This window comes from Meriones unguiculatus, chromosome 4 (genome assembly GCF_030254825.1).
Source record: "Meriones unguiculatus strain TT.TT164.6M chromosome 4, Bangor_MerUng_6.1, whole genome shotgun sequence".
NCBI classification, from domain to species: domain Eukaryota; kingdom Metazoa; phylum Chordata; class Mammalia; order Rodentia; family Muridae; genus Meriones; species Meriones unguiculatus.
In genome coordinates this window covers 90,239,994-90,265,407 of record NC_083352.1, presented here as the reverse complement: position 1 = coordinate 90,265,407, position 25,414 = coordinate 90,239,994, and the positions used below count along the sequence as shown (strand labels likewise).

The following is a 25,414-nucleotide window of genomic DNA, read 5'->3' as shown; positions in this document are numbered from 1 at the left end:
GAAGCAGTAGCCTGCTCTGCTGACTCTTATTTGGGTTTTTTATCTCTTCTTTTCTTGAATTGTCTTTTTAGTACACGGTCTGAGTTTTTCTTTCCTGTGTCTGCATTTCCTGCATTTTAAGTCCCAATGTCTGGCAGCAAGAGTTAGTGTGCTGGTGCTGGGCATTTCCTGTGCTCCGGGCTAGGTGTGGGTCTAGTGCCACCCTTCTCCTTTTCCCTTCTCCTCTTTCTATTCTTTCCTTTTGACTTTCTTCTGTTGTCTTCCCTTTTACCTTTCACATTTATTAAATCACTTTTAATCTGGCTCCAACCCATGTTTATGCTTTGGGCATAAACATGCATCTCCTTTCTGCTTGAATTTTTTTTTTTTTTTTTAGAAGAATCTTTGCATCCCTCTAATGAAGGGCGCTCTTTCCTGTTCAGGTGTGCCAGACAGTCCCCATGCCAGCCAGTCCCCTCCCTGCGGGCAGTGCCATGAGCACCGTGCACCTCTCCTCGGATGGCACTTACTTCTATTGGATCTGGTCCCCTGCCAGTCTGAATGAGAAAACCCCAAAGGGACATTCTGTTTTCATGGACATTTTTGAACTTATGGTGAGTCTGATTCTCATTTTGTATCATTGCAGAAACATTTCTACTTGCTTTCTTTTCAGGTCTATATGCAAAGAGCTTGCAACCCTTCCTTATGCTGTGTCCCCAGTTTCCTCAGCACTGGTTTTCCTCTTGCATGCCCTTGGAGGCTTCTGGTTTGGGGCTTTGTGGAATCAGTAGAGCCTAGCTTTCTGAAGGCTAATCTGCCAAGAGAGGAGGTAACATTACTGCATGCATCACAGTAGAGGGTCTTAGCAGAAATGCTGTGGGCTTAACTGAAGTGTCAGGAATGGCCCCACAGACAGAAATGAACCCCTGAAAAGTTGCAATTGGAGCTATGAGAAGGCATTGGATGTTAGCTGAATACTCACTGTGAGCCAATAGTGCTCTACCCTGGGGGTGGGAACATAGTGATGGTCAAGGAATACAGGGCTGTTGATCAAATGGAGCTTGAGTTCTGACTGATGGGTGGTTGAGTAGATTGGGATGATGGTAGTGGAGAAATGAAAGATTACTTATAAGCAGATAAGAAAATAAGTGGTGATTGTAGGCAGAGAGGGAACCAGTGTAGTATGCCAGATATGTAGTTTGCCAGTGAGAAAGCCAGGTATGATGGTGTCCCAGAAGGCTGGTGCAGCTGGGGTGGCTGGGGCCAGAGGAGCATGTACTTGAGAGCAGCCTGTGCTATATATTGAGCTTAAGGATAACTTGTGCTACACAGCAAGGCCATGTCTAAGAAAGAAGAAGGGCCTGGAGTGATGGCTCAGTGGTTGAGATCACTGGCTGCTCATCCAGGATATTAGAGTTGGGTTCCTAGTACCCACAGTGCAGTCACAAACATCTGACTCCAGTTCCAGAGGATCTATTGCCCTCTTCTGGCCTCCTTGGGCACTGCACAGACATGGTGCATAGACATACATGCAAGCAAAACACTCATACATAAAATAAAATTTGAAATATTAAAAAAAGATTTCAAAGTAAATGATGCTGGTCTTTAGGTTAAAAGATATAGAAAAATGCCCACATTATGGCACATTCTTTTGAAATTTTTAGATTACCTAGAATAAAGTGAGAATTCTAAAGTTTTTAGAAATAAAACATACATATACACTAAATGATGAGGCGTTACGAAAAAACTAGGCTAGTCAGTAGGTTTCTTGGTACAAAAGTAGAGATGAATTTTCACAACCCAGGTGAAGGCAACATAAAGCTGTTTTTAGGTATCTGCTTATGTAGTCAAAGGCCACATCTACTGGAGGTGATGGTGCAGCTCAAACTGCCTTGCTGCAGCATGAAGCAAATGCTGGGAAAGGGTCTGCTTTAGGTTGAAAGGAGGTCTTTGAATCGTTTGGGGAAGTCCTGCTTAAACATATCAACCAGGTGCTTTGTGACGTTGGTCCTTTCCTTCCACCATGGAACTTAGTAACACCTGTTCCTGCTGAGGCATCTCCCGCCATCTGTCCAAATACTGTTGATCTTCCTGACTTTTGAATAATGGGATTATAAGCTGAGCCATTATGCCTGTCTCATTCCTTTCTTTCTTCTTTTTTTTGTCTTTGAGTCATGGTGGAAGCATGGCAGCATGCAAGCAGACATGGTACTGGAGAAGGAGCCAAGAGTTCTATAGGCAGATGAAGGAGACTATGTACCAAACAAGGTGTAGCTTGAGCATAGGAGACCTCAAAGCCTCCCCTCACAATGACACACTTCCTTCAACAAGGCCACAACTACTCCAACAAAGCCTTACCCCCTAATAGTGCCACTCCCTATGGGCCAAGTATTCACATACATTGATCTATGAGGACCAGTCATATTCAAACCACCACAGTAACCCTGTCTGTCCTCAAACATATAGAGATCTGCCTGCCTCTGCCTTCTGAGTACTGGCATCAAGTTGTGCACAACTGTGCTTGGCTTCCCATCCTCTCTGGAAGCTTCTCGATGTATGCACATCACACCAACATATAGCTCTTTCCAGGACTAGCAGTGGTTTTCTTTTTGCTGTTAAGTGGTCCGTGGCCTTTTTAATTTTTATTATTTATATAGCATTCTAACTGTGTACCAGAAGAGGGCACCAGATCTCACTAGAGATGGCTATGAGCCATTATATGGTTGCTGAGAATTGAACTCAGGACCTTTGGAAGATCAGCCAGTGTTCTTAACCTGTGAGTCATCTCTCCAGTCCCAGTGGCCTTCTTTTTCACTTGAGCTTATAGCTGTGTGTGATATGGTTGATCTCTACACCATTACAGAAACTGCTCACCTTCCTGTGGTAATGCAGGACACTTCTGCTCTCTGACTGTTCATTCTTTCCTGGCCTTGGGTGCCTATCCTCCTAGTAATCAGGAGCCACAATCTGTTTCCAAGACCTTTTCCATCTACTGTAGTTCCTCTTCCTCCTCATTTGGCATATGGGTTTCTACTGCAGACTGGCTTCTCAGGCAGAACCTGTCCCTGCATAACTCAAATGATTAAGCTGTCAGTAGGATTTAACTAACTGACTTGTCTTTCAAAATGACTTGTCATGAAATACCTTTTATGATGCTTAAGTACTAACCATTATAGGAAGACAGTTAGGTGTACGATGTAAGTAAATGGCATATAGAGGCCAGTGAGATGGCTCAACAGGTAAGGGAGCCTGCTCACAAACCTCATCACCTGAATTCAGTCCCTAGAACCCACATGGTGGAAGGAGAGAATGACTCCTACTGGTTCTCCTCCAACCTCCAAACAGGTGTCATGATACATGCACCACCCATACATACATACACATTACTGTCATAACACCATGACCAAACACTACTTGAAGTAGGTGATGGTTTATATTAGCTTATGGTCCATCATACAGGGAAGTCAGGACAGGAACTTAAAGACAGGAGCCTAGAGGCAGGAGCTGACACAGAGGCCACGGAGAAGCTGCTTACTGGCTTGCTCTCCATGGTTTGCTCAGCCTGCTTTTAAATTTTTTACTTATTTTTTAAAAGTTATTATTATTATTATTAATTATTATTGTTATTCCATCCTGACCATAGTTTCTCTTCCCTCCTCTCTTCTCAATCCCTTTCTCCCACCTCCCCTCTGTTCCCTGCCCCCATCTACTCCTCCATTTCTCTGCAGAAAAGGATAGGCCTCTCATGGATATCAACATGAATGTCAAGTTTCTGTAAGACTAGGCACCTCACCTCATATTAAGGCTAGACAAGACAGTCCAGTATGAGGAAAAGGGCTCCAAAATCCAGCAAAAGATTAAGAGACAACCCCCCCCCATTAGGAGTCCCACAAGAAGACTAAGCTATATAACTGTAACATATGCAGAAGGCCTAGGCCAATCCCATGCAGTCTCCCTTGTTGTTAGTTCAGTCTCTGTGTCAGTCTGTTTTCTTATACAGTCCAGAATCACCTGCCTAGGGCTGTCACCTCCCATAGTGGCCTGTGCCCTCCCACATCAATCACTAATCCCTAAAATTTGCTACCATACCAGAGTATGGTAGCACTCACCTTTAATCCCAGCACTCTTGGAGGCAAAGACAGGCAATCTCTAAATTTGAGGCCATCTTGGTCTACATAATGAGTTCAGCTAGGGTACATTGTGAGACCGTATCTCAAAAACCCAGAAACACAGAACAAATGAGAGAGAGAGAGAGATAGAGAGAGAGAGAGAGAAGAAAGAAGAAAAGAAAGAAAGAGAGAGAGAGAGAGAAAGAGAGAGAGAGAGAGAGAAAGAAAGAAAGAAAGAAAGAAAGAAAGGGAAGGAAGGAAAGAAAAAAAAAGAAGAAAGAAAAGGAAAGAAGGAAAAAGAGAAAATACCTACAGACCAATCTTATCTCATGGAAACAATTTCTCAGTTTGAGGTGCTCTTTTTCGAAGATGATCTAGCTTGTGTCAGGTTGACAAAAATCTAACCAACACACATAGAAAGAAAGAAGGGTGGGTGAAGGGTGGAAGGAAGGAGGAAAGGGAAGAGAATGCAGTAGGCATCCTGCATGTCTGACTATCCCAAACAAGTGACTTCTAGCAGTGGCAGTGTGTAACTCTTGTGCTGCCTATAGTTTTAGCAGCATCACGCCTTTTGTTCCCCTCAGCTGGGATCCTGACAGGACTGTGACACCGAAGGTAGCCTTTCATCCCTAGGGTCCCCACCATTACCCAGTAGTCTAGGCTAAAGCAGGGCCTCCTGCTTTGAGAGCTTGCAGGAAGGAGCTTTAGAGGAAGTAGGGCACTCATCCGGCTTCTCAGAATATCATGTTTATGTGCAACTACCATGTGGTCAAGTTCAGAGCGGTTGTGTGGGAACACACATTAGACGACTCTGTCCAGGGTGCAGGCCTCCTGAAACTCCGGACCCTTCTAATTCTGCCTTTGAGGATGCAGAACAGCCTGCCTGGACCCCTGTGGGGACTCCTGTCACTGTCTTTACTCTAGAGCACTCTTCTTACTTGTTTTGTCCTGGAAGGGCTGCCTCTCATGCTGGGACTTAATGCCACCTTTCCCTCCTGTGCTCCTCACATCCCAGGTCTCTTCCTACAAATTATAATCTGGACAACTAGGCTGCTCTCCTTCATTCCCCCAAGCTTCTGTTGTTGTTGTTGTTTCCCTTTTCTGAGGCAGGGTCCTATGTAGACCAGGCCTGGCTCTTCATTCAGTTTTAAATGAGTAACTGTGATATTGCTTTGTCTGGATAGTTGGTTGGTGAATCTTTGTCTTCATGGGCTTGTATAGGAGCATGGGAGTTAAGAAAAGGAGAACAAAAACATAAATACAGCTGGTGCTAAATGCTGCGGAAAGTAGGGCAGTGGGAGAGGACAAGGACTCAGTGGGGCCCTTCCTAACAGGTGGGGTCAGTAGTTTGCTTGGGACATGGCACCTCAGTGCTGAAACTACAACAGTCCTGGCAAACTGCAGAGGATGACAGTCTGCAGAAAGGGGACAGTAAGTAGCAAGGCCAATGTGGCATCCAGTAGGAGGAAGGCTGTGGTCACTGGTAACATGGTGAGAGATGGCCAGGCAGAAGCAGTTGGGGCTGAGGGGTTCAGCAGAGTGCCCATGGAGGCCAGGGCATCAGATCCCCTGGAGGTACAGATACAGTTAGGAGCTGCTGTGAGTCGAGGGTGGGAACCATCTACTCAGTGCTCGTTACTGAGGCAGGCTGCTCTCCAGTCCCAAATTTATTTAAGTTTTAAAATGGCTGTTGGTTGGTGTGTGACAAATTCACTAAGTGCCAGAGGGAAGCTGGCTGGAGCTGGCCAATGGCCTGGACTGGGGGAGGAACCCCTTGTCACTGCTAACTGTATTGCATCTCAATGCTCCAAGCTGTGCCTTATGTTTGAGGTCAGTAGTCTTTAGCTCTCCGAGCTGTATGACTGAGTGTTGCTATGTCTACTCTGTAGACTTTCTTAGTCTATAGGTGAGAGGTGGACTTAAAAGGTATGGCTGTTCCTCCCCCAACAGGGATGAGGGCTTTCTTGTAGCTGCTTAGAAGGAGACTTCCCTCCCCTAGTCTTCCCTGGTGTATACGCTATAGTCCTTTTCCAAGGCCATGAATAGTTAAGGCAGAGATGCATACCACAGGTGGTAGGGAGTGGCTGGATATTCAAGTGAGGATCTGTGACCCTCCTTACTCCTCCATGAGGGATTAGGAACTGTTAACAAACCAAGGGATAACCCTTTTTGCAAGGGGCTACAGCTGAACTTCCCAAGATGGTAGTTGCTTGGCTCAGATTGCAGTCACCCCAAGACTAAGGTCCTGCAGATTTGATACTTGTGCCCTAAATTGCTCTTTCTGCTGCTCAACAGTGCTTTGTTGTCTCAGTTTGCAGAACACTGAATGCAGTGAGAGACTGTTTTACATTAGCTATTGATTTTCTCATAGGGCCAGATGGGTAATGCTTGAACGCCACACTTACCGAGATTGATTTTTGTCTTGCATGCTTTTACAGGGTTATATTTAGAGTTGTGTAACATAAATAGAACATGACGGTGGGGGACAACTATGCAGTAAGAAGTGGATGTTTTAAATTTAAGGGGACAAAGGGCAATTTAAATAGAAATGCCAGAGGCAGGAGTGGGAGCTGTGAGATTGGGGGACACAGCTTAAGACTGAGGCAGTAGAGAAAATGGGGCATTAAACACAGAGGCTGGAACTACATGTGAGGGAGGGCCTGTGGGGAATGCCTTCTCAGTGCTGGGGGTGTTCTGGTGACCAAGGCTGTAGGCAGGCTGCTCTCAGGAAGCTAGTAATCAAGGACAAGCCATGATTGAGTTACTGTGTGGTCATTTCAGAGAGGTGAGTATATGCAGAAGCTAAACAGTATGATGTGCTCAGTTCGGGCTGGTGGGGAGGCTGGTTGGTAATCAGGGCAGACTTCTTTGAGTTAGTGACTATGGGAATGGGTGAACCCCAGGAGGGCCTGGGCACAGTGTTACAGCTGAGATCTTGGACACCACAGGCAATGGCTTCCATGAGTGGACTTATGGTGCTAGGAGGCAGAAGAGGAGAGGGCAGAGGTTCCTTTTGACTCTAATTATTTATACGAAGTACTCACAGTAACAAAACAGGGAAGGGCGATGCCATGGAGACTACAAAAGCAGAAACTGCTGTGGCCAAGGCCACCGCAAGGAAGTAAAGGGGAAGTTGCTTTGGTCTTTAGGCTGCAGTGGCTGTCCAGAGCAGTGTTCATGAGAAGGCTCAGACTTAAGAGGTCACACCTAAGAGGAGTAAGAAGCAGAAGGTGTGGGAGCAGAACAGCAGTCTGGGGCTCCCCAGAAAGTTTTTTCTTTATCCTCTGTGAACACTGTGCAGCTTTCTTGTGATCTTTATCAACTGCACTTGTCAGTTGTGCTTTCTCTCGCCCTCTGTATACCATCAACCTTCCTTACTGGACTCTGGCTTTGCTTTCTGTGGGTTTCTAAAGACCTGGTCTCTGACACCCTCATTTCCTCTTGTCTTCAGTGGTTGCAGCAGCAGGCCAGGCTTATTTATTGTCTTCTCTGTCTGAGGCCCTCGATGTCTAGGAGGCTGGATTTGCCAGGTGTAGTGGTTACATAGGCTTCCCCAGAGAGATCAAAGTCAGTGTTTTAAAAACACACTTTCAGCTGGGCAGTGGTGGCACACGCCTGTAATCCCAGCACTTGGGAGGCAGAGGGAGGTAGATCTCTGAGTTTGAGGCCAGCCTGGTCTACAGAGTGAGTTCCATGACGGCCAAAGCTACACAGAGAAACCCTGTCTCAAAAAAACAACAACAATAACAACAACCTCCCCCCCCGCCAAATTTTCTTTCAAACTTGCATGTTCACGCTTAATACACACTCATGTACACAAACCCACAAATGTGCACCTGCTGGTGTGTGCATGTGTGTTTGTGTGTGTGTGTAGATCATAGGACAACTTGTGGAAATTGGTTCTTTTCTTCCATTATGTGGGTCCCAGAAATTGAACTCAGGTCATCAAGTGTGGCAGCAAGGGCCTTTACCTCCTGAGCCATTTCACTGGCCTAGATATGAATCATTAGACAGTGATTCAAAGTAGAGTGTTTTATGTTTGAAAGCAGAGAAGGCAGTCAGGACAAAAAGTCAAGGAAAGGGGTAGAGAGGAGCCAGGACCTGGGAGCAATCTCAAATTCCTGAGTGAGATGCTTCTTCTTGGGAAGCTGGCATGGGAAGAACACAGGATCTGGGCCTTGAATTGGAGAAGAAATGAGAAAGAGAAGCTTATGGGAAGTCACCAAAGTCTTTAGCAATAAGAAAGGCTAGGAAAGGTTTTGAAAAAAGAAGGAAGACAGAGACATGCTATGCAGTTCTGTAATCCCAGTGCTGGAAGGCAGAGAGAGCATCAGGAGTTCAAGGCCAGCTTTGGATACATATGAGCTTGAGGCCATCCTGGGCTACATGAGACCCTGTATCAAAAAAATTAAAAACAAAGGAAGATGGAGGGAAGGCAGGCAGGTAGTGTGCTGCAAGTCAGACTCCATGTTGTTGAGGGACTTTGCTGGCAGTAGTCAGTGCTGAGAGAGAGAAATGTGAGGCCCACCCAGGTGCACTTGAAGTGTTTTAGCCACGCTGGCTTGCTCTGGGCTTGCTTTGCCATGCCCAGGCAGTTGGCGCCAATGCTGGCTACTGTGGGAAGAGCATTTAGGTCTTAGCAACTAGTTACATTTCCAAAACACAATAGCCTCACAGTAGTCCTCAGCAGCAAATCAAGGGCTGATTGATTTGTTTTCCCCTTTCTTCCATGTACCTCTCAGAAGGCTCATAATTAGTGAGCAATGGCCTATGGGATTCAACAGGAGGGTGATAAGCAACAATTTTCTGCAGAATGTATTAATGTTGGCTGATTTCACTTTGAATGTGGGCTGCCATGAAAGATGACAGCTCTGAGACTGAGCTTAGCCTTCCCTGCCTGAAGCAGCACCTCCAGAGCAGGAAGTGATTTACATGGAAAGGTGTGTTTGCTCAGGTGACCAGAAAGTGCTTTGGAAGCATCCAGGTCACAGAAAAATAGTCTCAACATATCTGCTGACTGAATTAATGTATTATCTCAGGACCTCTTTTTTCTTTAAATATCAGGTGGAAAATGGGGTATTTGTAGCCAGCCCACTTCAGGAACGCACAATCCTAATGAGAAAAGAGGGCGAGTCTGCCAAAAGCATTAATGAGATGCTCCTCAGCAGACTGTCTCGGTACAGAGCCTCCCCATCGGCGACACTCGCAGCCCTGACTGGCTCCACCATCTCCAACACGCTGAAGGAGGATCAAGCAGGTGCGTGGCTTCTTCCTGACCACCTGCACAGTGCTGCAGTGTGCAGAGCTTGCCTCACCTGTACCTCTGAGCAGTGGCCAGCGGGTCCAGGCTGTAGGCACAGTGTGAGCCCTGGAGCAGTTCTGCCTTCCTGTCTAGCTGTCTCCACTGTCACTGTCAGGGAAGATGTGCAGAAAATTTCAGCTAGCTACGGCAGTACACATCACAGTCCCAGCACTAAGGAAGCTAAGGCAGGGGGATCATGGGCCTATGCTGTGTGACATCACACCAAACCCTACCCCATGCTTTCAAAAAAAAAAAAAAAAAAAGGAAATCTGGGTCTAAAATAAAATGGATTTGATGCTCTGTGTTAATCCTCCCACTGAAATACTAAGAAGAAAAACTCTTGTGGTGAACTCATAAGACTGTGCAGTAAATACTTTATTGCTGGGGTTGGAGACATGGCTCAGAGCACGGATAGTTCTTCCAAACATTCTGAGTTCAATTCCCAGCAACCTCATGGTGGCTCACAACCACCTATAATGAGATCTGGTGCCCTCTTCTGGTATGTAAGCATACATATAGACAGAGCATCCTGTTAATGATGAATAATCAATAAAAAATATTTTATTGCTGTGTTAGAGTGTAAGAATAGTGTCTTGTTGCCTCGGGCCTCTGTGGTATCAATGTTGAGTACTTTGTTAATATTTGCTCTAGCATAGAACAGTTCTTTTTACCTTGGTAAATGTTTTTGGGGGTTGCAAGATGCTTGTTGGGTGAAGGTGCTTGTGATCAGGCTGATGACCTGAGTTTAATCCCTGTAGCCCCAAAAAGGTGAAAGCAGAGAACTGACCCCACAGAGCTGCACATACACACTAAATTAATACATGCAAAGACACCCCCCAAAGTAAATACTTTTATGACAAGCTAAAGTCATGTGTGTTTATACTTTCATACCCACCATATTCCATTCAGTATACTTAGTAAATCTGTTTTCTTTCTTTAAAGAAAGAAAAAGAAAAAACAGCCTGCCTCCTGGCTCTGCAGTAACCTTCCATCATGATCTCATGTAGCCAAGGATGGCCTCGAACTACTAACCAAGTTGGGCTCATAGGAGTGTGTTTTATTTTTTATTTTATGTGTATGTGTGTTTTGCTTGCATGTGCTTCTATGTAGCACATTTGTGCCTTGTTGTCCATGGAGGCCAGAAGAGAGTGTTGGATCTCCAGGAACTGGAGTTACAGGTGTTACAGATGGTTGTAACGTACCATGAGGGTTCTGGAATTAAACCTGGTTCTTATGGAAGAGCAGGAATGGCTCTTCCATAGTTGCTGCAGAACCATCTCTCCAGCAACTTAAAAGACCTCAGAAGACAATACTATATTTAGAATTTTTAGTAGGGTATGATGACTCATTCCTATAATTCCCAGCATTTGGGATGATGAGGCAGGAGAATTGCTGTGTGTTTGGAGCCAGCCTCAGCTACAGAAAGACCCTGTCTCAAAACCACACACACACACACATACACACACAACACACACACACACATACACATACATAAACACACATGCACACTCAGAAAAATACATTTAGATTTTTGTGAAAACTGGTATCTTTATTCAAAATGTGATTTTGTTGTACTTTGTATGAGTTTTTGTATTCATTTAACATGATGTCCTGCTGAAACCAGTGCTAGTCTACATGGATCTGTGAAGATGAACTGAACATTCACAAAGTCTAAAGCTTTGGAGCTACGGAGATAGTTTAGTTGGTGAGGTCATGCCAAGCAAGCATGAAGACCTGAATTCAGTCTTCAGTATTTATGGGGGGACAAAAAAAGCTGTGTGTGATGGTGCACTCTTGTATTCCTAGGACCCAGGACCAGGGATGCAGATATCTGTGAGTTCAAGGCCAGCCTGGTCTACATAGTTAGTTAGTTCCAGTTCAGCCAATGCTACAGCGTGAGATCTTGCCTCAAAACAGAAACAACAAAATGAAAAGCTGACGACTCTTCAGTAATGTCACTGGAAGTTGTATCTGGCCTCCATATCTATGTTTATACACACTTGACACACATATGTAAAGATGCACATTAACCCAACAATAAGTAATAAAAATGACTTTAAAAATGTGGGGTTTTATCCCATGACAAGCTACAACGTATTGCCTGTTAGTGAGTCTGTCTGTGAGGACACCTTGGTGAACATATTAGGCTACAAAGCCGCTGAAACTTTCCACTCATTCCCTAACCTTTTCAGTTTTCATCACCCCAGAAGTTGATGTCCTGAATGAAGAATATATTTGTTGAGGGCTTATGTTTTTAAAAACTGGTGCTGTTTGAAATAGAAGTATTCAAAACATCAGAAAGACTAGTTTTCCTTTCTGCTCTTGCAGAAGACTAGAGTTGGGTTCCTAGCAGCTCACAACTACCTGTCACTTTAGCTCCAGGGGACCCAATGCCCTCTTTTGGTCTTTGTGCTAATTAAAGTATAATAGCTTTTTTTTTTTCTTTTTAAGAGAAAGATTTTACTTCACATATTCTTTTTTTTTTTTCACATATTCTTTTAATCTAAATCCTTGAGAATGATTTTTCTCTGAGACAATGAACAATTAAGTTGTGTTTGGTAGCTCTGGTGGACTTCCTGCTGACATCATTGGTCCTTACTGAGCTCACCTACTCCGCACTTCAGTGCCAGGAAGCAAGGGAGATGATGTGCATTTCATGCCTCCTGATTAGAAACAATAATTTTTCTGTTGGTGGTATCTTATGTCACTGACCCTCAAAATAGAAAGAAATGTGTATATATAATGTATTACTGTAAGCCATGTAGGTTTAAAATTGCCATGTGAGAGATGTCCTGAAAGCTCTGGGTACTGTTTACAATGAATGTGAAGTCACAGACATATCAAGAATTTGCTTTAAGCTGGGCACTCTGGGGCCAGAGATAAGTGGTTTTCTCTAAATTCCAGGCCTCCAGTGATACATCATTTCAAATATTGTTTTCTATAAAATGAAAAACAGCTTAACCAGACTATCAACTCCCAGTTAAGGCACAAACAATAGGAATTTGTTTTGAGATTTATTCCATTTGAACATTGATTCTTTTGGAAGAATTTTTAGAATCATGAGGTATACTGGACATTGGGAACACCTTTATGACATTCAAACCATTCCATAGGAGACTTGGAGCCAGTGTCTGGATCCATAATATAATTTTTGCTCTCTTTACTTAACCTTTTTATATTTACTTTATTTTATGTGTATGGCCATTTTGCCTACATATATATCTGTGTACCTCCTGTGTTCCTAGTTCCCTCAGAGGCTAGAAGTGGGATTCAGATACACTGGAACTAGAGTTACAGGCAGTTGTGAGTGGCTATAGTGGCTGAGAATCAAAACTGGGACCTTTGGAAAAGCAGCCAGTGCTCCTAATCACTGGCTATCTCTCCAACTCCCCTTCTGTCTAATTGTAGCCTATCTTTGTTTCAGTTTGGATACCTCATTATAACCAAGGCCATTTTGTAGTCATATTCATGAGAACGCAAGATACTTTTACTAAGTGTTTTCATCCCTTTCCAGCAAATACTAGCTGTGGCCTTCCTCTGAAAATGCTGCGGAAGACACCCATGTACACCTGTGGCACATACTTGGTGATGCTGGTCCCACCTCCAGGGGGGTCAGGTAGCTCTGCCACCCGCTCTCTTTTTGGTGGAACAAGTGGTCTGTCCTCTTTAAAAAGTAAGTAAGTTTTATTTGGAATGTTTTTCCTGTATTGGTTAGTTTTCTGTTGCTCTGATAAAACCATGACCAAAGGGATAAGGGACAGTTATGGGAGGGAGGCATGGTAGCATAGTAGGATGCTGAGAAAGCACTTTTTTGTTTGTTTGTTTGTTTTTGAGACTGTGTAATTGTGTGTGTGTGTGTGTGTGTGTGTGTGTGTGTGTGTATGTGTAACCCCAGTTGTTCTGGAACTCATTTTATAGACCACGCTGACCTTGAACTCCCAGAGATCCACCTGCTTCTGACTCCCAAATGCTAGGAGTAAAGTGTGCATCCCTGTGCCCAACTCAGAAAATCACGTTTTTCATCATGAAGCAGGGAGAATGAGGAAGCAGTAGGCTTTAAGCTCCCAAAACCTGTCCTTAATGGCACATTTTCTTCTGACTCTCAACCATAAAGTTATTTTATTGCTACATCATAACTGTAATTTTGCTACTCTTATGAACTGTAATGTAAATATCTGATATGCAGGATGTCTGCTAAATTACCCCTGTAAAAAGGATATTCAGCCCCCAAAGGGGATGAGACTCCCATGCTGCAAACTACTGCCTTAGTGCTTGGGAGGGTCAAGAGCCATAGCTACATAGTGAGTTTAAGGCCAGACTGTGAAGGAAAAAACACAACAAACAAGAAACAAAAAAGAGAGAAAGCATATCAGTGCAGGCATGGTGCTGCACACCTCTAATCCCGCACCTGGGAACTGGAGGCTAGCCTGGACATTGTGGTAGAATCCTGTGTCCCAAACCAAAACAGTGTGTGTATGGTTGTGATGTCAGCAATAGAAACTAACATATGTGATTGACATTTTAAACTCATCTCATCTGTATGGCAACTATGGGGTAGGTACCTGTCCTAGTTAGGGTTACTGTTGTTGTGATGAAACACCATGACTGAAAGCAAGTTGGAGGAAAGGGTTATTTGCTTAAAATTCCACACTGTAGTCCATCACTGAAGGAAGTCAGAGTAGGAACTCAAACAAGTCAGGAACCTGGAGGCAGAACCTGATGCAGAGGCCGCAGAGTGGTGCTGCCTAATGGCTTGCTCAGCCTGTTTTCTTATGGAACCTAGGACTACCAACATGGAGATGGCCCCACCCACAATGGAGTGGGCCCTCCCCCATCAATAACTAATTAAGAAAATGTCTTGCCTGCAGTTTGACCTTTTGAGGCATTTTCTCAATTGAGGTTCCCTTTTCTCGGATGGCTGTAGTGTGTCAAGTTGTAATGCTGTTCAGCACAGCACCTTATATCATCTCTGAGTGGTTAGTAACTTTTCCCATGCCACCTAGAAATGGTAGATCCAGAATTCAAACCTAGATCCCTAAAGCCCTTCCTCTTCACTGCTCCACTCTCCTGAGTTGAGGGAAAAGTCCAAAGTGTCTGTGAGAGTCACCCTGAGGAAGGAGAGCAACCTCATACCAATGCTTGCAAGGCCCAGCTGAACCCTTCTCCACACATGCTGCCATCCTGAGATTCAAGTCTTCTGTGGTTCTCTTTTGACCTTATATTGTAGAAAACACCTTCATGCGAACATTGCTGTTTTAAATCACTTTCAGAAATACAGTTCAGTATCAAGTTTATGAAGACATTTGGTCAGCATTGCTTTTAGGGTTCTTTATGTTTATTTTCTGTTTTTGTTGTTACTATCAATAGACACAAAAAAGAAATTCTCAACAGAAGTCTGGTTAGGATCCTAAAATGGAAACTTTAAAGAGTGGTCTTCAGGATCACTAAACAGCTCTCTGTTTCCACAGTCCTGGCCTCCAGCTTGGTGTATAACATTTCTGATGGTCAGTTCACAAGTCGTGCGGATCTCATAGATGCTGCTGGAAGCTCACTGGGACGTGGTGCTCTCGTACCAGGATTGGGTAAGACACATCTTGGAAGATTCAGCTTTAGCGATTGCTTGTGAAAAATGTTGTCAATTCTATGTGACATTCCAGTTTCCTCAAAAGAAAGAAATGGTAATGCCCTTTAATTTAGGCACTCTGCGTGGAAGTTTCCATGTGTAAGATCCTCAGGTGAACTGCCATTGAAGACACTCACATTAGGCTGTAAGATGATGCCCGTTAAAGTCTCCACAAAGTTCATGTTACACAAAGGCTTCTGCCTTTGAACACAAGGAAATAAGACTTGCTCATTGTCCTGACTGCTGGAGAGCACATGTAGAAGTTTGGGACTGTCTACCAGACCCTTTTATTGTGCACTGTTAACCTGTTCCTAGTGTTCCCTGAATTTTCATGAAAGCCACCTGAATCCTTTTTGGAAGTAGGTCATTTGAATACTGAAAACCATGTATTTTATGTTTTGTTCTCTCTCACATAGGAACTGAGCAAATTTGTAAATTAAATTCAGTCTTTTTGCTCAGTTCCAGTTTAGTGTGTTGTCATATAGATCTTTGGGGAGTAGAGGTTAGCATTGTGGAGAATTCTTGCCCTTTTTTCTTAGTGGTGATGTGGGGAGTATGTGTTCAGGTGCGCGGTTGCACAACAGCTGAGTGAACTGTGTTGTTTGCAGGTGCCTGTTACGATACCGTGAACAACATGCTATGGACCTGCTCAAATGACTACATTGATCAGTGGTGCAATCCTGGAAACCAGGCCTTCCATTATGTGTGCCAGAGACTGGGGGTCAGCCATATCATCACTGAGCCCAAAGGTGAGCAGCGCTCTCAGCTCCCGAATGTGACAAAGGATCAGCTGTGTGGGGGAACGCAGGCCAGCAGCACAGTGTGTCTGCTGCTTCCTTCTTGGAACTTAGGAACCAAAACCCACTGTGGTCTATGGGGTGGGGAAGGCTGGCTATGTGAAAGAAGAAAAGATGTAATACAGTGTAGGCTTTTGAAAGAAAAACCTGCTGGAGAGATGGCTCAGAGGTTAAGACCCTTGGCTGCTCTTCCTTCCAAAGGTCCTGAGTTCAATTCCCTGCAATCACATAGAGGCCGAAAACAATAATGAGATCTGGTGCCCTTTTCTGGCAAGCAGGCATACATGCAGACAGAACACTGCCTACATAATAAACAAACAAACAATCTATCTTTAAAAGGAAAAGAAAAAAAGAAAAACACCATCAGGGCTAAACGGAGAAACCCTGACTCAAAAAGAAAGAAAGAAAAAGAAAATCCCCTATTGCTCTCCCAAAATCTAAACTTAGATGTAAAATTTGATTATTGGTGCTGGGATGGATCTCATATAATTTCAGCCCTGGGAAGCCCAGGTAGGAGGACTGCTCTGCATTCTAGACTAGCCTCGAACATAGAGTGCGTTCCAATTCAAGGTGGGCCAGACTGAGATCCTGAGATTGATTATTGAGTTTTGGGCTGGAATCCCATGCTATTGTAATGTTTTATACTAACAATGGCATAGTTATAACCAAATTTATAGTTAGAAAAGATTATCTTTTTTTTTTTTTTTTTTGAGACACGGTTTCTCAGTGTAGCCTTGACTTTCCTGGTCTTACTTCATAGGGCAGGCTGGCCTGGCACTCGTAGTGACCTGCCTGCCTCTGCTTCTCAGGGTGCTGGGATTACAGGCGTGCGCCGCTACGCCCAGCTATAAGACCTTTACCTTTCTCAAGATTGATTTTTTTGTTTTGTTTTGAGACGGAGTCTCCCTACAGAACCCTGGCTATCCTGGAGCTCACTGTGGAAACCAGTCTGGCCTCAAACTCACAAAGATGTATCTGTCTCCTCTGCCTCCTGTGTTTTGGGATTAAAGGTGTGCACCACCACCAGTGGGCTATATTGACATTTTTAAGATCTTGGTACGGTGGAAAGACTAACTCAGCAAATTCTCTCTAAACTTCAAACCTAACTATATCTAGAGTTTGGAAACTAGTCAACAGATATACCATGTTAAAGACAACACCAGCACTCAGGAGGAAGAGGCAGTCAGATCGCTTACATGTGTGTTCCTGGACAGCTAGGGCTGCATAGTGAAACCTTGTCTCACATAACCAAGCAACAACAACATCCACGACCACACGACTTTTAGCACTTTGGGTAAGATCAGTGGAATCCTGTGGCATTTTTAGCTGAGGCTGCTCTAGTGACCATTCAGCCTTGGTCATGATATAGCCATCCTGCCAGGGCACCTGACTGGAGTTGGGGCAGAGACTCTTTCTCAGCTGCAGCAGCAGCACCACAGCTGCCTATGGTTCAAAGAGAGAAGACCAGGGGCTCAGCAGAATTGCAAAGTACCTGGAGATTTAATGAATCACTACAGAGGTCTCTATACAGTGCCCTCAGTAAGGGAACCTAAAGGGCCCTTGCTATATGCTCATGTCTGGACAAATGTAAAACAAATATCTTGTCAGAGGGCCAGACAGAAGTTGCGTATGTTTTAGCTTCCTGAGCTGGGATGCCTCCTTGCAAACAGATCCACAGAGGATCAAAGTGTTCCTAGATCAGGGGTTTGCGGTGCCACCTATGACTGTTGTTAACAGTCACCAAGCGTTGAAATAAAACCCAGAACTGGGAGTGTGGTTCAGTGTACGATAGATCATCTGAAGGGGCAAAGCCCTGGCTTCCATCCTAATACCAAATGCAAGAATAATGAAACAAGGGGTTAAAAAAAAAAAAAAAGCCCCACCCAGCTACACACTGGTGTTAGACTTGGTAGATGACAGCTTTAAAGCAGCCATTATGAATGTGTTAAAAAACTAAATGAAGATATCTTGAAAAAAATTAAAGAAAAGAATTATGACTATGACAAAATGAATAGAAAACTCTGATAATTAATTAAAATTAAAGACAGAGTCTCATGTATTCCAGACTGAAATCAAATTCACTGTGTAGCCAAGGGTGATGTTCAACTTCTGATCCTCCTGCCTTTACCTCCCCATGTAGGTATCATACACCCAGTTTATGTTAAGCTTTATACATGCTAGACAAATACTCTACCAGCTTACCTACATAACCAACCCAAACCAAAACCACTGTAACCAAGCGCGATGACTATCCAACAGAGGCAGGAGGATCAGTAGGTCAGATAATCTTTGGCTACCTATTGAGTCTGGGGCCAGCCTGGGCTTTATGAGACTATGTCTACACTCAAGTTATAAACTGAGAGACTAGCACAGAGGTCATGTCCCCTTCGCTTCACACTATATTCTAGAGTTTGTATCTTGAAACTAACAACCTATTTTTCAGCAGCACCCACATGCTTTCTCCACTTTACCATTTCTGCATTTTGGCTAGAAGGAGTCAAGATCATATCTAATGGGAGGGCCATTAAATCCATCCCCCAGGAAGAGAGTGAACATGTATTAATCACTACAGTAATTAATGTTTTTGTTTATTGTGTGTGTGCATGTATGTATGTGTCCTCTCTACCATGTGGTTTCTGGGGACTGAGCTCAGTCATCACTTCTACCTGCTGAACCACCTCGCCAGCCCCTGCCAATTTTTTTTAAAGATTCATTTATTATTTATACAGTATTCTGCCTGTATGTATGCTTGCATGGCAGAAGAGGGCACCAGATTTCATTATAGATGGTTATAAGCCACCATGTGGTTGCTGGTAATTGAACTCATGACCTTTGGAAGAACAGCCAGTGCTCTTAAGCTCAGAGCCATCTCCCCAGCGCCCCCTGCACTTATTTTAATATCTATAGAGTCAGTAGTAATTTCTCTGCTTTCATTGCTAATTTTCATATTTTTATAAACTTGCTAAAAAATAATTGGCTTGCTTTTTTTTTCTTTTTTCTTTTTTTTTTTTTTTAGTTCTGTCTCGTTTCTTGTGCCAGTGGTTGGAGCCAGGGCCATCAGTGGGAGGCACATTACTGACAACTGAGTTTTCCCAGGCAGGATGGGACAATTGAGCTGTCTCCAGGTCCCAAAGCAGTCTTTCTTATACTTTGCCTATTTAGATTGTTCTCCACCTGCATCGTCTGAATGCTGAAACCATCCCTGAGCCATGAAGTAATTATATAAGAAAATGCTTGTCAATCCCCATAGCTCTAGTGATTTACATCTATCCAAATGGGCTAGAAATGGGTAGTGCTATAGGAGGTGGTACTTGTGGACAGGACTTCTTGCATAGGAAAGCTGTTGAAGAGGAATCTAAGTCTTAGGACGGTTGCCAGCATGGGCTGAGACGGCTGAAAGTCAGACCTCATCTCTATCACTTTGTAGTTGGATGATGTAGGGTAACTTAACCTCTTCCACTTCTTGCTTACTGGTCTATAAACAGGACTGAAAGAGTTTAAATTTGTAACCATGCGTGTCAAACTCTATCCCATTGGTAAGCACATAAAACAAGCTCAGTAAGTGATAGCTACCTGTGTTCTAGAAAACTTGAAGTTCTCACATATTTACATCTCACACTCTGGCAGGAAGGTTCTGGAGCAACAGTGGCATCAGTGGGCACATGGGTCTGTCCTTGTGCGAATACAGCTTTTGAACCCTGAAGACACCTGTCACATCTTTCCTCAGTGTCCTTCCTTTGTATCTTCCAGAAGAGGCTGTCAGTACGAGCGAGGTCATAAACCAGCTACTGCACCATGTTGGTGCCATGTGCATTCACCAGCTCAATCTTCTAGCCACAAACCCCAACCTTCCCATTACAAGCGTCCTGGGCAAGCAGCACCCAATCGAGGCTCGCCATCTTAGCAGCATCTGTGACATCATGGAGAAGGCCATGGTTAATGGTGACACCTGCATTGTACGCTGCATCCTCGTTGTCTTTCAGGTACATGTGCTGTGGGGAGCTTAGCAAGATGGCAGGCACCAGCCATGTCCTCCTACAAGGAGCACCTTCAGCAATTCTACCTAGGGTTGTCATCCATTGTGTGCATTGCACTGTGATTGGTGGGATGATGCTGTCTAGCTCATAGCTGTCAGTGGGGAAGTATTTACTACATGCTGCTGTGCAGTAGAAGAGATGGAGTTCAAATGCACCTGGTTTTCTTTTCATAAGCACAGCTACCGTGTGCTTTCTTGTAGAAGGTTAATTTTATGCTGTGTGGAATGAGCGCACTTAGCTCTGCCCCTTATATTTCTGTAGGTGGTGTTTAAATTTTTCTTCAGCCCACAAACTGAAAGGAACCGAGACATCATTCGGCGGTCAGGATTGCTTCTTTGGCAGTTGTTGATGGCACCAAAAGATCAAATCTGCCCTGAAATTCAGAAGGAGGTCTGTCTTGCCATCAGGTAAACAGTAAATGGTTTTCTCAGTGCTCCCCACAAAGTAATGAATGCACCGTGACCCTCTCTGCAGGCTGTAGTGTATTGCTCAGCCCATCTGGAATCTGGACATCATAGCTGAAGAGCATTTTTGCCAGCACCAAAAGCAGTCTACACTGTTATTTCTTTTGTAAAAAAGAAAACTAAAGCAAAACTCTTTAAAAATTTTTTGTTTGTTTGTTTGTTTGTTTGTTTGTTTTGAGAGACATGGTTTTTCTGTGTAGCCCTGGTTGGCCTGGAACTCATAGAGATCCTCCTGCCTCTGCCTCCCGAGTGCTGGGATTACAAGCGTGCACCACCTCTTCCTGGCAAGCAAAACTCTTGCAAGGGTTGTAAGTGGACAGTTGCAGACAACTAGATTGTTCCAAGTGTGAGGGTTCTCTGGAGCATGCTTTGGTAAGAGCAACCCTCGTGTCTAGAATTTGCTCTGCCACTCACTTTGGCTATGGCTTCTGTCTCCTCACCTGTGAGATAGAATTAAAATGACACTGTGTAAGTTTATGAGATTGTCATGAGTGGTAGCCTGATGTGGGACAGTGTTTAGTTGTACTCATCCTTGTCAACCTGCTCAAAGTTTTATTGAGGGCTGCTGAGATGACTCAGTAAACAAATCACTCACCACCCAAGCATGACGAGCTGAGTGTAATCCCTAGAACCTACTACAGAAAGAGAGAACTGACTCCTGAAGCTTGTCCTCTGACCTAGATGTACAGTGTGACATAACCATACCTACACTCACATCACATACACACACATACACACACATACACATGCACTCATGCATGTGTATATATAAATAATATTAACAGTAATGATTTTTTACATAATTTGTTTATTTTTTATTATATATACTTTGGTGTCCTGCATGTATGTCTGTGACGGTGTCACATCTCCTGGAACTGGAATTACAGATAGTTATGAGCTGCCCCAATAGTAATGATTTGTAAAAAATCTTGCTGAGCTATCACAGCACTCTGCACCTTTAATCCCAGTGCTTTAGAGGCTGGTAGCTCTCTGTGGACTGAAGGCCAATGTGCCCTACATAGTGAGTTCTAAACCAGCCAAAGCCACACAGTGAGACTTTCTCTAAAAAGTTAAAGAAAATCTTGTGGATTCACTGTGAATTTAAATTATTTTTAAAACATATTTTTTATTTTGTGTCTATGCACGTGTGTGTGCGCATGCATGTGTGTGTGCATATAGAAGTCAAAGGTCGACACTATATCTATCTTTTGAGACAAGGTCTCTCATAGGACCAGGACCTTACCAGTTGTCTAGATTAATTGTCCAGCAAGCCCCAGGAATTCTCTAGGCTCTGTTTTCCAGCACTGGAATCAGGGGGTGCGTGCTGCTGTGTCCAGCTCTACATGGGTGCTAGAGATGGAACTCCAGTCCGTGTACCCATCCATCCTCTCAGCCTCCTCACTATCAAACTTATGGCTATAGCCTACTGAGAATTTTGTTTTTTGTTTTGTTTATGGGGTTTTTGTGTGTGTGTGTGTTTTGTTTTTTTCTTGAGTCCAGGTCTTTGGATACAGCAAAGACTGACCTTGAACTTGAGATTCTCATATATCAGTCTCAATTTCTGGAATTACAGGTGTGAGACATAGGACACATTCAGGCTATGTGCTGAATCTGCATACTTGATTGTCTGCCACAGCTCCAAAGGAAGGGAAAGCAAACAAACAAACAAACAAAACTGCCATTTTCAACCCTGTTTTTTCAGACTTCTCAAAAAGCTGAGGTCAGGCATTCTCCTTGTCATGTGATTTGTGGGTTGCATGCAGGGCACAACCCACAAATCAACTTTGTCAACTTTGACTTTTCATAGCTTTCAAATTTTACTAGTTCTTCATGGAGCCTGGCATACACTATCATTTTGATAACTGACAGGCAAAAGGTTGGAAAAATGTCTTTTATCCGAGAAGTTATTGGACTAAATCATGTCTGTGAATTTAGGTCTGCGCTTCTCCTGGAGTGAGGAAGGTAATGGTTAGCATCTTCCTGTACGTAACTCAGGCTAGCTTTGAATTTGAGAAGAGATCTTCAGCTCCATCTCCCAAGAGCTAGGGTTATAGGTACATAACACCGTATCTGGCCAGACTAGCATCTTAGATAAAATTTAGATAGCTAAAGTTTGTATTTTCTAGATTTTTTTTTTTAACTTTTGATTTTTCTTTCATTTCAGCTCTGGTTTAAATATCTTATACCCAGGTGAAACTGAAATCAATAACTTACTTAAGCTGGTCTTAACAGAAGGTGAGAATTCTTCTGGAATTATCCTTGAACAACTCTGTGTGTGTGTGTGTGTGTGTGTGTGTGTGTGTGCACTTGTGTGTGTGTCTGTGTTTGTATTACTAAGAATTGAACCTAAGGCTTTGAATGTACTAAGCATACACTCTAGCACTGATTATATTCCAAAGCTCTCTTTTTACTTGGAAAACAATTACTTATATTCTGTATTCTGATTTATGTGCATGTGTATCTGGGGCACTACATACCTGCAGTCCCCATGCAATGCCAGAAGAAGGTGTCAGATCTCCTGAATCTGTGTAGGTACTGGGAACCACTGAGCCAGCTCTCCTGTTCCCTTCTTTTGCTTTGTGAGATCATGTATCACTAAGTTTCCCAGGCTGGCCTTGAATTTTCAGTTCTCCTCCTTAGCTTCCTGAGTAGCTGAATAAACTATTCTCTCTCGTTATTAAGAAAGCATCTGGGCTTTGATAGAGTGGGGTCTCATTTTCTTCCTATTAGTCAGCATAATTGAAAAATGTGTATTGGGGCTCAGTAGTTAAGAACACTGGCTGTTTGTGCAGAGGACTTTGGTTTGGTTCTCAGCACCCCCATGGTGGCTCACAAACATTTATAACTCTAGCTCCAGTGTCTCTGATGCCCTCCTCTGATCTGTGCCAGCACCAGGCATGTACACAGTGTACATACATCATCTCGGCAAAACACATACATAAAATAAATAAATCTTGAAAACAGAACAGGACAACACTGGTGCTGGAATTCATGGATAAAAATTTTGCTTATCATACATGAGTTCCTAGTTTCCTCCTGGTTCAACAACAACAAATGCATGGGAATACAGGTCAGCACTTTGTGTTGAAAACAGAAGCTGGGATCCAAGTATCTTTAAGGTCTAGCCCTCTTCAGGTTCTAGAGTCTGCAGTGTAGATTTTTAGCACATTTAAAAATAAATGACTTCTTATTCTAGCATGGTGGCACATGCCTGTAATTCCAGTACTTAGGAGGTGAAAACAAGATAAAGAGAAATTCTGTTCCATCCTCAGCTGTATAGAGGGGTCAGTATCACCCTAGGATGGGTGAGACCCTATCTCAAATAAAAGAGAACCAACCAAACAAAAACAATTTTGATGATTTCTAACCTAGGGTGTTTTTTTGTTTGCTTGTTTTCTCATATATTTGAACATACCTTTTAATTTTGACTGAACAACAGCAACAAAAGACCTAGTAAAGACACTCAGTATTTAAAAGCAGCACTAACCTAAGGAAGTAACAAAGACACACCACTTTATAATGTATCAGTAAGACAAATGAAACTCAAATTGGACATCCTGGCTAAAGCTTACCCTGGTGTGGTGCTGTTTTGCTGCTGTTTGCACGTGTCTAAACATTGCTCCTAGCTTGTCCTTAGTCTGCTTTTTTGGAACTCTTTAAAAAATAGCATCAGTTTTCCTTGTTAAGATATTGTTACCAGCTGGCCTTAAACTTGTAGCAGTCCTTCTGCCCCAGCCTCCCAGATGCTGGCAGTACAGCACAGTGCAGATGGCTTTTCTGAGTGCTGTTGCCAGGGCCATTCATGGAGTTTCTGCCCTGTATTAGGAGAGAGAAACAGTGGACTCTCCCAGCTTCGAGATGTGATCCTCACCAACCTCGCTGAGCAGCTTCAGAACAACCGATTCGGCAGTGATGAGGATGATCACTACAGGTGAGGCCTGCTACTTCCCTGTTGCTGGGACTGGGTACTGCCATGAGCAACTTTTGGAAGAAAGGGTTTATTTGGGTTTTACAGTTTCAGAAGGAAAAGGGTGCATCATAATTAGGAAGCTTGTCTGCAAGCAGCAGGTGTGATGGCAGATGTAGGAAGCAGAAAGTGAATTAGAAGTGGCACAGGCTTTAGGTTCTCAAAGCCTCCTCCCAGTGACATGCTTCCTCCAGCATGGCTGTACTCTCTAAAGCCTCTCCAAGCACCACCACCAAATTCCTGAGCCTAGGGGGACAGTCTCATTCAGACGACAACACATCCTCTATGTTGGTCACTGCCAGCATTATTTCTAAGTGATAATTTACATTTAAATAGGTTTGATCATTAGTTTCCTGTTATAAGGAAATCAGCATGTTGGACTAAATTCTGGGCCCACTGATAGGTAATAAACCCCACAGCTGTCCTAAGAGCTAAGATAACACATTTCAGTGTGGTCAGGGTTATCGGTGAAGTGCTTCGGGCCTGGAGAAATCCTTAGCAGAAGTGAAGAGTGAGGGAGATCTCATGGGCAGCTGGCTTGCTCTCTGTAAAAGAAGCTCCCCTAGAGCTACTATGGTTGTCTTTGTTTTTCTATTGTATTTACTTCTAAAATACTAGAATTGAGAGGTCAGGTACCATTTTGCTTTGTGGTGTGTCCTCTTAGTTTAATGGCTTGCTGACTGTGAATTGACTCCTTCATTGTCTCTTACCAAGTGTGCTGTTTATGTTTGCTGTTTTAAAGACTCAATGATGAGCTCTTACACTACATCCTAAAGATTGTTGTGCGAGAGTCCTGTATCCTAATCACCAAGTGCCAAACTGTCTCCAAGGATGATTTCCAGAAGCTCCTTTCAACAGTGCCTGTAAGTAAGGCCTTTACTGAGGCAGTTTGTCTCCTCTCTGGAGCGTCTGTGGGTGACTGAGCTCACCCTGGAACTTTGCATGTGGGCAAGTTTGCTCGGAGCACTTTCCTAAGAAAGGGAGAAGAGACAGACAGACAGGCATTCAGGCTGGTAGGCAGACAGACTGGCAGTCATCAGACAATGTCAGATGACTGGTTGTTTGAATTTGGAATTTTGGTTTTTTGTAGTGAGATTTTTCTGTTACTTTAGTGTTTTTTAAACTCAGTATGTTTC

At 43.6% G+C, this 25,414-nt stretch overlaps 1 protein-coding gene across 7 annotated transcripts in view; it reads left to right on the top strand.

Annotated features, from left to right (window-relative positions):
- Positions 1 to 25,414, top strand: part of Hectd4 (HECT domain E3 ubiquitin protein ligase 4) — a 151,382-nt gene that overhangs the window by 46,057 nt on the left and 79,911 nt on the right. For all 7 annotated transcript variants that reach the window (XM_021633173.2, XM_060382484.1, XM_060382485.1 and 4 more), the window contains exons 7-16: positions 423 to 593; positions 9,153 to 9,345; positions 12,905 to 13,063; positions 14,859 to 14,972; positions 15,622 to 15,762; positions 19,561 to 19,793; positions 20,109 to 20,254; positions 22,476 to 22,546; positions 24,137 to 24,242; positions 25,021 to 25,141. In XM_021633173.2, the coding sequence (XP_021488848.1) occupies positions 423 to 593; positions 9,153 to 9,345; positions 12,905 to 13,063; positions 14,859 to 14,972; positions 15,622 to 15,762; positions 19,561 to 19,793; positions 20,109 to 20,254; positions 22,476 to 22,546; positions 24,137 to 24,242; positions 25,021 to 25,141 (1,455 nt within the window). The remainder of the gene's footprint in view (positions 1 to 422; positions 594 to 9,152; positions 9,346 to 12,904; positions 13,064 to 14,858; positions 14,973 to 15,621; positions 15,763 to 19,560; positions 19,794 to 20,108; positions 20,255 to 22,475; positions 22,547 to 24,136; positions 24,243 to 25,020; positions 25,142 to 25,414) is intronic.